This window comes from Phocoena phocoena, chromosome 1 (genome assembly GCF_963924675.1).
Source record: "Phocoena phocoena chromosome 1, mPhoPho1.1, whole genome shotgun sequence".
Taxonomy (NCBI): domain Eukaryota; kingdom Metazoa; phylum Chordata; class Mammalia; order Artiodactyla; family Phocoenidae; genus Phocoena; species Phocoena phocoena.
In genome coordinates this window covers 161,421,560-161,435,594 of record NC_089219.1, presented here as the reverse complement: position 1 = coordinate 161,435,594, position 14,035 = coordinate 161,421,560, and the positions used below count along the sequence as shown (strand labels likewise).

Sequence of the window (14,035 nt, the reverse complement as noted above, 5' to 3'; positions counted from 1 at the left end):
GTGGAAGAGCCCTCACCCAGAGCTCACGTATGCACACGCCAACCACCTGGATCCGAGCTGGAAACCCAGAAAACAAGTAACGAGTTTTTCCTTCTCCCTATGACCCAGCAAGTCCATAAATCAGGAATCTCTAACCCCTTGGAAAAAAGGAGAACAAAGTTCCCATCCTTCTTTCTGCCCCCACCCTTTTTTTAAATTTTATATTCATTTTTGGCTGTGTTGGGTCTTCATTTCCGCGCGAGGGCTTTCTCTAGTTGCGGCGAGCGGGGGCCACTCTTCATCGTGGTGCGCGGGCCTCTCACTATCGTGGCCTCTCCCGTTGCGGAGCACAGGCTCCGGACGCGCAGGCTCAGTAGTTGTGGCTCGCGGGCCTAGTTGCTTCGCAGCATGTGGGAATCCTCCCGGACCGGGGCATGAACCCATGTCCCCTGCATTGGCAGGTGGACTCTCAACCACTGTGCCACCAGGGAAGCCCTCTACCCTTTTATTTACTTCTTCTCACAGGAGGAAAAAGGTCTGACTGGTGGCACTGGTAAACATGGCCATGGGCACGTACAGCCCAATGCTGTCTGTCTGTCTGTCCCCCTGTAGGTCACACACACCGCTCCTCTTGAGCCATGTGGCTCTATGGGTAAGGGATTGCTCTGCTGATCCAATTCTGCCCATTTCTGAGTCCTGGGGTCTATGCTTGTGGGGGGATAGGAGGAGACCTCCTTCTACTCTGCTAGGATTCAGCAGATGGAGAATTTTAATTCCCAACCATACTCTTGTATCTATTTGCCAACTGGTTCGGAATCTGGAGAGAAGAGAGTCTGATTAGGACTCTCAGAAATTGAACATAAAGGAAGAAAACCTCTTGAAAAGCCAAAAGGGAAATGAAGAAACCTGATTTCTGCTCAGCCCTAAAACCATAAGCTCATTATCCAAGAGGGACTAGCCGTGGTAGACAAAGAAAAATATATGCCAAGGATCATGACTGAGTTGGGGGCCTAACAATCTGCTCTGTGAGGGGGCACAAAGGGGTCCTCCTGGGAACAAAAAGGATGATGCGCACAGTTTATGTGTCAAACCAGTGGTGGAAGGACCAGTGCTTGAGCCCAGGCCTTGTGATCCCAGCCGATCCCCAGACAGCCTCATTTCTCCCTGAGTGACCTGCATGCTTCTGTGATAAACCTGGCAGAGTTCATTTACTGGTAGTGGATGCCTCAACTCTTAAGAAAATAATATCAATCTCTGAAAACTTTCATAATTATATGTGAAGATACCACTGGCCAGGGAAGCAAACGGAGGTAGGAGGGAAGAATGAAAGGAAAGAGATGCTAAAATCTCATACAAAAGAGACTTATGTGCTGGTGATTTTCTGAACTTACTTTCTCTGCATCCTAACAGTCATTAAAATATATAAAAATGGATATTTTTGAAGCAGCAACACTAAGAATTATCATTGCTGCAGTTGCTTGGCAACCTGAGACTTTGGTTATTTTATTTCTAAATAGGGAGTGCTATAAACTGGTATCTGGAGTTTGTGCAAATAGTTCTAAATTGATGTTCTCCCTGTAAATCAGGAGGAGATAATACAGCATTAATGTACATTTAAAGGTTGCTAAATATGCATATGTATGTGTCTCATATCACACACACACACAAGAAGATTCTTACACAGAGCTTCTCTCCATTACATGCTATCTTAAATAAATCTGCAGAATTGATATTCCTTTGCATTTTTCCTGGAAAATATCTATTTAATTTCATTTTGTAAATAATATGCATCTGAGTCACGAGGGACAAACCTTTTGTCTCCTGTGTGTGTCAGGGGAACTGAGTATCGTAGCTCATATCGGTCATGAGCTCCTTTCTCTAACTTCCCAGACACTGAGTGGGTTTCCAGTTCTGAGAAAGTAGAGACAAACCCGGTATCTAAATGGCTACTGGGGGAAAATATTTCTCAAAGCAAGGCATGAGAACGTCCACATTCTTCAGAGATGCAAGTCCTGTAAAGGCCTTATGAAATCTTAGGCGTGCAGGTTCCAGCACGGATGAGAAGAGGTGTTAACATTTTGAAAAAGTCACCTCTATTAACAAACTGTCATTTCTCCACAAGTCACCAACTTGAATTTGAGTCTCTAGTGATGCTTGCTGGTTTGAATGAAATGCTGTGCTCTGATGCTGCTTTTCCCTTAAACATGACTTTAGTTCCTGACTCCTCACCAGGGCCTTAGGAGGAAAAGTGCCTCTGTTCCAGATCCTGACGACAGGCATCCTTATCACTTTTGTAGAACAACCGCTTCTAAAGTGGCCCCTGCAGTGGTGTTTGCCTGCAGACTGAAGCTCGAGACAGCAAACTGCCTCAGGCTCCACCTGCTTCTCCAGAGAGAACAAGGGCATGAGGAAGTCAGCTGCCTGAGCCCCAGAGTATGTCAGTGACAGATTCCAAAACACAAGGATTTCGTCTTGGTCTGAACCACACAGACCAAAACCCTAAAAGAGAGGCATCGAGCACCAATTCGATCATGGGATTGTTCATGCAGAACCATGCTTCAAGCTACTTGGGGATAGCATCTCAGACAGACACAACCCGAGGGGGTCACAGAATGACTTTCCATGACCTCTTGTTCAATGGAAGCCGGGACGCGATAACATATCTGTTGTTTAGAAACAGAGGACAGCATCTTGTTGGCAAATAATCAAATAGACCGTTTGACCTATTAAAGTCATTATTTATCCAAATGGAATAACAGTTACAAATGAAGGAAAAATGTTTCAGACTTAAAGTAAGTGTGAAGGGTATGCTGCGCCTTACCAGACATCTAAAAGGGACGAAAAATTCTATTCCGAGGGAACTGGGGGGTCGTTAGAATTTCCAAGTCTCTGGAAAGACTGTAGTCCTGCAGATCAGCTGGGACCTAACAGCACTTTAGCCAAAGCTAAGTGCACACTGCCAGATTCTTGTGGTGGCCCTTCTGGGCACCAGTTCTAGTGGTGTGTGCCTGCAACACTTGTTTTTGGCATGGGAATTCATTTCGACGTCTCTGCCTAATTTTTCTCGTCTATCGAAGGGAAGGCTCCTACAACCTTAGTGCCCAAGAAGTGTTGAGGAATAGCAAATGGTTGAGTGACGGAAGGAAATTGGCAAATGTACTGTCAAAATGCTTAGGACTATGACAGCTTCCCCTAGACAAGAGGTTCCCCAAAGTTAGGGAGTTTTGTGCAGCCTGTCAGTGCAGAACTGACTAGGAGGCTGGAGCCCTTGGTGGTCTCCCTGCTGGCCCTGAACGCTTTTCTGAATGGTGTCACCATTTGGGATTGATTTATGGCACTTGGATTGGTCAGCGAGCCTGTGCTATGTCGTGGCTGAGGCTGGGAACCTGTTCTACACTTGCATGTGTCATATCTAAAGGCAATATCATTTGCAAAGTCAAAACCATTGAGGGCACACCTAAGAGTGCCCGTGGGAGCACCTGTGATGGATAATGAATACAAACTCGCTTTCAGCCTTGCTCACATGACAGAGTCTGGAACGATGATGAAGAGAAACGAGGACAGGCTACATCCCCTCTGTGCACATTCCAGTTAATTTCCCAGAAGCAAACACAAATGATGCAGGTTCCAAGCACAGAAGTGTCCAGGGTGACAAACGTGAGTGGGTTTTTGTGTTTTGGAAGGGTGGGGGAAGGTAGCGAACGTGGAGTTTGGTTTTCCATTTTTTTCCTGTAAGTGAACAGGAATAAGAGGAAATGGCAAGGGCAGAAAACCTTCCCTGTCTTGGGAACCTACTGCAAAGACAAGGTTTAACACGGGAAAGGTGTTTAGTACGCTAACAAATGCTATGTGATGTGGCTTTGGAGCGCCGACTGAACTGATAAAAGAAATCTGGGCCATCCTGCTGTGCTGAAGACCTCATGCTGTGCAGAGCAAAGGCAGCTAATATATTACAGAGCTTGATGAGGTTGGGGGGAGCGGATTGGCAACGAACTGCCAAGGTCTCTGAGGCTGTGAAAAGTGATGCGGTTTGATCCTGCCACCAGCTGGCTGGGTGATCTGAGTTAATCTTTGCCTTATCTTCCTGTACCTCGAAAGAAGATAGTTTCTAGTTGATTAATCACTTTGCAAATGTATTTGCAGAACCAAATATTGAATATACACTGTGGCTGAGAATCTGAAACAATATTACAGCAAGGGTCTTTGAAAGCTTACACACAATGATGGGCATTAAGGACGGAGGGCTGATAGAACTGGCTGTACAAGTGCACTGCCAACAAACGTTTTGGGGAGGACAGAGCTGGCCGCATGGCCAGGCCACCATGTTTCCTGGCATCAAGCAGTGGGCAACTCTGCAAGATCCCTAGAAGGATCCTGATGGTGGGGGACAACTCTATACCTGTGTCTTACATAGACACCACATTTATGTTAAGTCTGTGCCAACTCCAGACATAGAAACGCTTTAATCACCACTCCCTTGGAGCCAGAAGGGAAGGAAGGGAACTGAAGCAGACAGATGTCTGCAGAGAATGGTGAGTGGGGTTTTCACACTTTGTCAGCCCTCCCAAGTGGGCAGGTAGCTGGTCGCTGTGGCTAGTTGATGTTAGATATGTTTAATTTAAAAAGAGACCTTGAACTACTAATAAAAACAATTCTTAATGTTTCCCTTTAGGTTTATAATAAAACCCAACTGGAACCGAAAGGAAGTTACTTTATCTAAAGTAAAAGTAATTTCATATGCTTGCATTCATCCATCCCTCCCACCATCAATTCAACTATTGAAATCATAAAAGCATGTCACTTTACAGAAATAATGTAAGTAAAATACATAATCAGTGACCTTATAAGGTGGTATTTTGAATTCTGTCTATGCCATGATCTATTAAGTTATTACATTAATAGACATGCTTCCCTTTTTATGGACAGGAAAACCAATGAGGCCTGATAACTCTTTCCTTTCTATGATCTCCAACCTTGACAGTACCTCTGCAGACCTTTTTTTTCCCCTCCCTCTCTTCTCTCTTTCCTTTCTTTCTTCTTTCTTCCTTCCTTCCTTTTTTCTTTCTCTTTCCTCTTTCTTTCTTTTCCTCCCTCCCTCTCTCTCTTTCCTGTCTTTCTTTCTTTCCTTCTTTTCTTTCTTTACTTCTTCTCTTTCTTTCTTTCTTTCCTCTTTCTTTTCCTCCCTCCCTCCCTCTCTCTCTTTCCTTTCTTTCTTTCCTTCTTTTCTTTCTTTCTCTCTCTCTTTCTTTCTTTCTTTCCTCTTTCTTTCTTTTCCTCCCTCCTGCTTTCCCTCCCTCCCTCCCTTCCTTCCTTCCTCTCTTTCTCTCTTTCCTTGTAATCACAAGTTGACTTTATTCAACTGCAGAAATGATACTGAATGAAACTATATAAACCTTCTACTTGAATTTTTTCTCAGAGAAAAGAATCCTCACAAGGGGTAGAAGAGCCATTTCTGGGTTTATCCCAGGATTCCAAATTTCAAGAATTGAGACAGACAAGATTATAATCTCTATTTAAGCTCCTAAAGTAGTCTAGTAATGAGCTTCCTGGTGGAGAATAAAGGCACAGTGTTGGCATCAGCTTAGGGCAGAGGGGAAGGAGGACTCAAGGACTTGTCCTGAACCTCAGCTATTGTAGAACAAACTGTCCGACTTACCTTTTCCGTCCTACACAACAGTAATTTATATTTTGTAGGATCCTACAGATTAAACAAAAACGATTCTATGTACTGTATATTTGCTTAATCCTCAAGGCAACTCTGTAAGGTAGGTGTTATTTCCATTTAAATAGGTGGGGATAGGCTCAACCACATTATCATTATTGGTTATTGACTAGAGTGTTATACATTTCACAAAAAACTTTCATACACATATCACTCTGAGCCTTTTATCCTTGTGATATAGATAAGATATACAGCTATAACCCTCAGTTTATGAGATGTGAAGGAAGGTTCAGCTAGTGGAAGGTGCAGCTGGACATTGGCAGGGCCTGAAAAAACAGGAGAGCACCCATCATCCCATCGTCACATTGTCCAATGACAAAGATGAGTTGGGGTGATGGTGGTGAGGGGTGGCTCCAGGACTGGGTCATTCATGAGCACAGATGATATGGCAAGTCTCTGGCTATTCCAGACGTAGGAGAAGTTCTAATTTCATCTCCTTGGAGCAGCAACAGAAAGAGGAAAAGGATCTTGGAAGTGAAATAAACATCTGCATAGGATGGTGGGTGGTAATTCCCCAAGCTTTTTAAGTTCTCCTAAATAGGACTACCAGATAAAATACAGGATGCCCATATAGCTCATGCAATACTAGGGCGATCCTTATACTAAAAATATTTGTTGTTTATCTGAAATTCAAACTTAACCAATATTTTTATTGGTTAAATATGGCAGCCCTATTCCTAAGGGAAGGGTAATTCAACCTTATGCCCCTTGCTCTCATCACTATAAAGCATCTGTACAATGGTGACAATAATCTACCACTGGCAATTGTGATTGGAGACCTCAACTGAGATAACTTTTTATTATTTCTGACTTGAGCAGCCTAATGTTAGCATTGGGGTAAATTTAAATATTTCTGTAGCTTTTGAATTTGGAAGATCATGCATTACACAATTGTTAGTGAAGTCTGGTTTCTGGCACTGAACTAACAATGTGGTCCATACTGTACCTCTGTAGTACAACTCTCCCCAGATGACACTGGACAGAGAATCCCACACACAGCCCTCGCACCATGCTTTCCTCATCCCATTCTTTGAGTAGAAGAGTCACTTACTTGTATGGGATGTGTTTGCTGCCATTGACGAGAGCCAGGATGACATTGCCCAGAGCAGACAGGGAGAGGCACAGCCCTGAGCCTCCTTCCCGATTTTTGCTAAGAGCTTTCACACAGCTGCCAAGATCAATGAGGTGCAGACGGCTGCGGCCTCCAGACACTGTCACAGGAGAGGAGACAAGAGAAGAAAGAAGAGGTTAAGTTCTGGCAAACACTCATCTGTCCTTCATATAGCTCCTTGGGAAATCTGATGGGACAAAAGAGGAAATAAAAGGTTGACGTTCATGGCCTAGTAGGAAACCCCTACAAAATTATGCAGGGGTAACAAATAGCATGGTTCTCTTAAATTCTGTCCACCACACATCCCTGATCTTCTAAAACCTACTGATATTCCTACTATAAATAAATGAATAATTCATGTAGGCTGAATTAGATGAAATTTCACAGAGAAGGTAAATGTCTACATTTACCTTCATCTTCTTTGTGTAGCAGGATTCTGAAACTGATCATATTAAAACATAAATAGCCCATAAGTGATTATCCGCTTTGGTTGACTGTGGTAGAGGCCGTGACCTAAAGCTCAGCCAGGAATCAGGTTGATAACCCAAAGTAAAACCAGGAAGAATGAACAACCAGGTGCAGAGTCAGGGAAGACCCAGGTATTTGCTGAGTATCTGCCGAGTGCCAGGTGCTACACAAACATCAGTCTCGTTCAGTTCCCCTGGGAAAATCACAGACTTGCTCATGAGAACTTCCACTTCTGGCCTAGATGAAGTAACAGGGACCAGATCTTTCCTCTTACCGGAAACAACCAAAAACTGAACAAAATGTGTAAAACAACCGTTTGCAAGACACTAGACATCAAACAGCAAAAGACAGTGATCCTGGAGAGGTGGGAAGTAAGGGAGGTGAGCACTAGCCGTTTCCCAGCTTACTGCACTGAGAGAGTTTTTGGGCCATGGCTCAGAGAGAGGGAACTCAGGTGGAGCCTGGCAGACTCTCTGAACTGAGGAGCTAGAGCTGAGAGTCCAGGGAGGCCAAGGTAGCAACATTTCCAGGACAGAGTGCTGGAGAGGAGAGAACTCTGGAGATTTGTAGCAGGTCTCCTCAAGTATTCAACCTAGTATGGATCAGCACAGAGTGATGAAACTACCCATGGCTGCGGAGCTAACCACTGGAAAAGATTAGAAGTAACAGTGCACAGGACTCACACAAGGCCAGTAATAGTGCTTGTTCCCAACAGCCAGACTAGAAAACCTCAAGATTCACAGGGCACTGGGTAGGGTACCCGCAAGGGTCTGGCTTCAGTAGTCAGGAACACTTAGCCCTCGACTAAGAACTGACTGGGTTCCACCTTAACAAATCTTAAAAGTAAGGCCATAAAGGATCAAACTGTTTGTAAACAACTGCATCCCCAAACAAAGCTTAAAGACATTAAAAAAATATAGAAATGTCCAGCACCCAGTCAAAAATAACCAATGAAAAAGAAGCAAGAAAATGAGGACTATAATGAAGAGATCATTGAAACCAACCCAGAACTGACATAGATATTAGAATCAACAGAGAAGGACATTAGAACAGTTATGATGGCATTTCAAACATTAAAAACGTTAAATAGGGACATGGAATGTATTAAAAAGATACAAATTGAATCTTTAGAGGTAAAAACTACATTGTGTGAGATGAAAAATACCCTGGTTGGGATTAACAGCATAATAGACACTGCAAAAGGAAAGATTGGTGAATTTGACAATATAGCAATAAAAACGATCCAAGATGAAGTACAGAGATAAAATTTTAAAACAAACAACCAAAAACCAATTAAGAAAAAGAGCTATAGGACTACTTCAAGTGTCTTAATATGTGTGCAGTTGAAGTCCCTGAAGGGAAGGACACAGAGGGTGGTGCAGATAAAATATTTAAAGAAACAGTGGTCAATACTTTCCCAAATTTAATGAAAACTATAAACCCACAGATCCAAGAAGCTCAATGATCCCCTAGCACAAGAAACATGAAGAAAACTACACTAAAGCACATAATAATCAAATGGGTTAAAACTAGTGATGATGGAAAAAATCTTGAAAATAGCCAGAGGAAAAAAATTATGTTACATGTAAAGGAACAAAGATAAGATGATGGCAGATTTCTTGGAAATAATACAAGTGAAAAGACAATGCAGCAACATTTTTAAAGTACTGAAAACTGCCAACCTAGAGTTACACACCCAACCAGAATATCATTCTCAGATAAAAGGGAAATAAAGACTTTTTCAGACTTAAAAAAGCTGAAAGAATTCATCACAAAGGATATACACAAAAGAATGAAGAGCTTTGGAAATGACAACTATGTGAATAAATACATGCTATCCTCCTCTTATTTAAATCTCCTTAAAAGCTAATTGACTGTTAAAGCAAAAATAACAACAATGTAACATGTGGGCTATAACATACGCAAAATTAAAATGTTTGACAACAATAACACAAAGGTTAGGAGTGGAAAAATGAAAGTACTCTATTGTAAGGTTCTTATTCTAGACATGAAGTGGTATAATATCACTTAAAAGTAGACCGTGATAACTTAAAGATGTATACAATAAATCCTACAGCAATCACTAAATAATAAAGAGTTACAACTAAAAGACCAACAAAGGATATAAAGTGAATCATTTACAGTATTCAATAAATTCAAAAGAAAGCAAATAAAATAAAAAGGAGAACAAAGAACAGATGGGTTGAATAGAAAACATACAGAAAAATAATACTTTGGAACACACCATATGAAGAATCCCATTAAATGTAAGTTGTCTGAATACCCTTATTAGAAAGTAGATATTGTCAGATTTGATAAAAAAGCAAGACTCTATTATATGTTACCTATGAGAAGTGCACTTCAAATATACAGAAACAATAGGTTGAAAATGTAAGTATGGAAAAGGCTATACCACGCAAACAGTAGCCATAAGAAAGCTGGGGGCGGCTATATCAATATCAAACAAAAGAGACTTAGGACAAAAAAATATTACTAGAGGGAAAGCGAGCCATTTTATAATGATAAAGGTCACAATTCATCAAGAGGTCATAACAATATAAGTGTTTATGCATCTAATAACAGAAGTTCAAATACGTGAAGTAAAATCTGATAGAACTGCAAGAATAAACAGGCAAGTCCAGAATTATAGTTGGAGATTTCAAATACCCCTTTCTCAATAATTGATATAATAAGCAGACAGAAAACCAGTAAGGATATAGAAGATCTGAACAACTATCAACCAAATCATTCTACTTGACATTTGTATAACACTCAACCCAACAACAGCAGAATACACATTCTTTTGAATTGCACACAGAACATTTAACAGGATAGACCATATTCTGGTACATAAAATAAGTCTAAATAAATTTTAAAGGATTCACGTCATTCATACTATGTTTTCTGACACACTAGAGTTAACTTAGAAGTCAATCCAGAAAGATACCTGGAAAATCCCTAAATATTTTGAAACTCAACAGCTCAAAATAACTTAGGGTCAAAGAAGAAACCAAAAAGCCAATTAGAAAGCGTTTTTAAGTGAATGAAAATGAAAACACAACATATCCAAGTTAGTAAGATGCCTTTAAAGAAGTACTTAGGAGGGAATTTATACCATTAAATGCCTATATCAGAAAACAAGAGGTCTCAAATCAATTACCTCAGCTTCCATTTTAGTAAATTAGAAAAAGATGAGCAAATTAAAGACTAAATAGCAGAAAGGAAATAATTAATATAAAAGCAGAAATCAATGATATAAAAAATTTAAAAACCAATAGGGAAAACCAATGACATCCAAAGCTGGTTCTTCAAGATCAATAATATTGAAAAATCCCTAGCATGGCTGATCAGCAAAGAAAGAGAGAAGACACAAATCCCCAATGTCAAGAACAAAAGAGGTGGCCTCACTACAGTTTCTACAAATATAAAAAGGGCAATAAAGAAACATTACACCACTAAATTAGACAACTTGGAAGAATGAACAAATTTCTTGAAAGATACAAAGTACCAAAGCTCATTCAAGAAGCAATAGATAATGTGAATAGCTCTACATCCATTAAAGAAATAGAATCTGTAGTTAACAACTTTTCCACAGCGAAAGCAGTGCCTTTAACTGCACCGGTGAATTCTATCACACATTCAAGGAAGAAATAATATCAATTCTACACAAATTCTTCCTGAAAATTAAATAGGAGAGACAACTTCCCAATTAATTCTATGAGGCCAGGATTACCCTGATACCCAAAACAGACAAAGATATTACAAGAAAAAAAGTTGAAGACCAATATCCCTCATGAACAATGATGCAAATTTTCTAAACAAAATATTAGTGACTCATACTATAAAACTGTATCTAGGAACATATTAAAAGCATTTTATACCATGAGTAAGTGGGACTAATCCGAGGAATGCAAGGTTGGTTAACAAAAAATTGATCTATCATTATAATTTTAACAGATATTACCATATTAACAAACCAAAAAGAAAAATGATTCTCTCAGTAGATGCAGACAAAGCATTTAACAAACTCCAGCATCCATTACTGATAAAAATGCTCGGCAAAATATAAATTGAAGGTGATATCCTCAGTTTGATAAAAAAGTGTCTAGGAAAAACCTACAGCTAATGGCATTCTTAATGGTAGAAAACTAAATGCCTTCCAAGATCAGGAACAAGACAAGGATGTTCACTCTGACCATTTCAATTCAACATTGTACTGGAGGTTCTAGCCAGTTCAATAGGCAAGAAAAAGAAATAAAACATATCCAGATTGGAAAGAAATAATTCAAACTGTCTTAATTGGCAGATTACGTGATTATCTATGTAGAAAATTTAATGGAATCCACAAAAAAGCGACTAGAACTAATAATTGAGTTTAGCGAGGTTGCAGGATACTAGATTAACAGAGATCAACTGTATTTCTAAATACAACTTCTATATACAATTTCCATAACAAACAACCGGAAATTGAAATTTAAAAATATCTTTTACAATAACATCAAAAATATTAAATACTTAAGGATAAATCTGACAAAAGATACATATACTGAAAACTACAAAACACACCTGAGAAAAACTAATAAAGACCTGAAAAAATAGAGAGCTAAACTGTGTTCATAGGTCAGAAGACTCAATATTAAGATGTTAATTCTCTCCAAAGTGATCTATAGATTCAATGAAAACCCAATGAAAAATCCCAGCAGGCTTTTTTGGTAGAAAGTGATTCGACAAAATCAATTCAGAAACTGACTCTAAAATTTATATGCAAATGCACAGGAGCTAGAATAGCCAAAAAACAACTTTATAAACTAAGCACCAAGTTGGAAGGCTAACAGTATCTTTCTTTTTTTTTTTTTTTTTTTTTGCGGTACGCGGGCCTCTCACTGTTGTGGCCTCTCCCGTTGCGGAGAACAGGCTCCGGACGCGCAGGCTCAGCGGCCATGGCTCACGGGCCCAGCCGTTCCGTGGCATGTGGGATCTTCCCGGACCGGGGCACGAACCCATGTCCCCTGCAGCGGCAGGCGGACTCTCAACCACTGCGCCACCAGGGAAGCTGTCTTTCTTTGTTTTTAACATCTTTATTGGAGTATAATTGCTTTACAATGTTCTGTTAGTTTTTGCTGTATAATAAAGTGAATCAGCTATATGTATACATATATACCCATATCCCCTCCCTCTTGCGTCTCCCTCCCACCCTCCCTATGCCACCCCTCTAGGTGGTCACAAAGCACCGAGCAGACTTCCCTGTGTGATGCAGCTGCTTCCCACTAGCTATCTATTTTACATTTGGTAGTGTATATACGTCAATGTTACTCTCTCACTTCATCCCAGCTTACCCTTCCCCCTCCCTGTGTCCTCAAGTCCATCCTTTACGTCTGTGTCTTTATTCCTGTCCTGCCCCTAGGTTCATCAGAACCATTTTGTTTTTTTAGATTCCATATATATGTATTTGTTTTTCTCTTTCTGACTTACTTCACTCTTTACTTACTTGTTTTTCTTACTTACTTGTTTTTCTCTTTCTGACTTACTTCACTCTGTATGACAGACTCTAGGTCCATCCACCTCACTACAAATAACTCAGTTTCATTTCTTTTTATGGCTGAGTAATATTCCATTGTATGTATGTGCTACATCTTCTTTACCCATTTATCTGTTGATGGACTCTTAGGTTGCTTCCATGTCCTGGCTATTGTAAATAGTGCTGCAACGAACATTGTGGTACATGACTCTTTTTGAATTATGGTTTTCTCATACTGTTATGGCTAACAGTATCTTAAGACTTACTATAAAGCCACCATAATCAAGACAGTGTGGTATTGGTGTAAAGATTAAAAAAAATAGATCAATGGAGTAGAATAGAGAGTCCAGAAATAAACCCGCATAAATATGGACAATTTTGGACAAAGTTTAGAAGGTAATTTAGTATAGATAGGATAGTTTCTACAGCAAATGGTATATCCATATAAAAAATCTTTAATGCATAAAAATATATACAAACTAACTAAAAATGGATCAAAGACCCAAATGTAAAATATAAAATTATAAAACTTCAAGAAGAAAGCATAATATGACACATTTTTGATTTTGGGTTAGGCACACATTTCTTAGATATGATACTAAAAACATGATTCATAAAAGACACAGAGATAAATTGAACTTCATTAACCTTAAATATTCATAGTTTTCAAAATACACTGTTAAGAGCGTAAAAAGATAAGCCACAGACTGGGAGAAAGTATTTGCAAATCATATGTCTGATAAAGGACTTATAACCAGAGTATATAAAGAACTCTCAAAACTTAACTGTAAGACAAAAAACAATTTTTAAAAGGGCAAAAGACACCTCACCAAAGATGTATGGATGTCAAATGAGGACATGAAAAGATGCTAAACATCACTGGTCATTAATGAAATGCAAATTAAAACCACAGTGAGATACAACTTCATATCTATTATATAAAAGGCTAAAATTGAAAAGACTGACCATACTAAGTGTTGGTGAGGATGTGGAGGAACTGGAATGCTCATATACTGCTAGTGGGAATATAAAATGGTGTGGTCATCTTGGGGAACAGGTTGGCAGTTTCTTAAACAATTATAAATTCATGTATGGTCCAACTATTCCAGTTCGTCTAGTTATTCACCCCAAAGAAAAGGAAATATATGTCCATATAAAGATTTGTACATGAATGGGTATGGTACTTTTATTTGTAATACCCAAATTGGAAATAAAACAAACGTCCATCAGCACATGA

At 39.6% G+C, this 14,035-nt stretch overlaps 1 protein-coding gene across 1 annotated transcript in view; it reads right to left on the bottom strand.

Moving 5' to 3' along the window:
• The window catches only part of KIF26B (kinesin family member 26B), a 482,574-nt gene that overhangs the window by 54,011 nt on the left and 414,528 nt on the right, over nucleotides 1-14,035 (bottom strand). Inside the window, exon 10 of the mRNA XM_065879753.1 lies at nucleotides 6,753-6,912. Within this exon, the coding sequence (XP_065735825.1) occupies nucleotides 6,753-6,912 (160 nt within the window). The remainder of the gene's footprint in view (nucleotides 1-6,752; nucleotides 6,913-14,035) is intronic.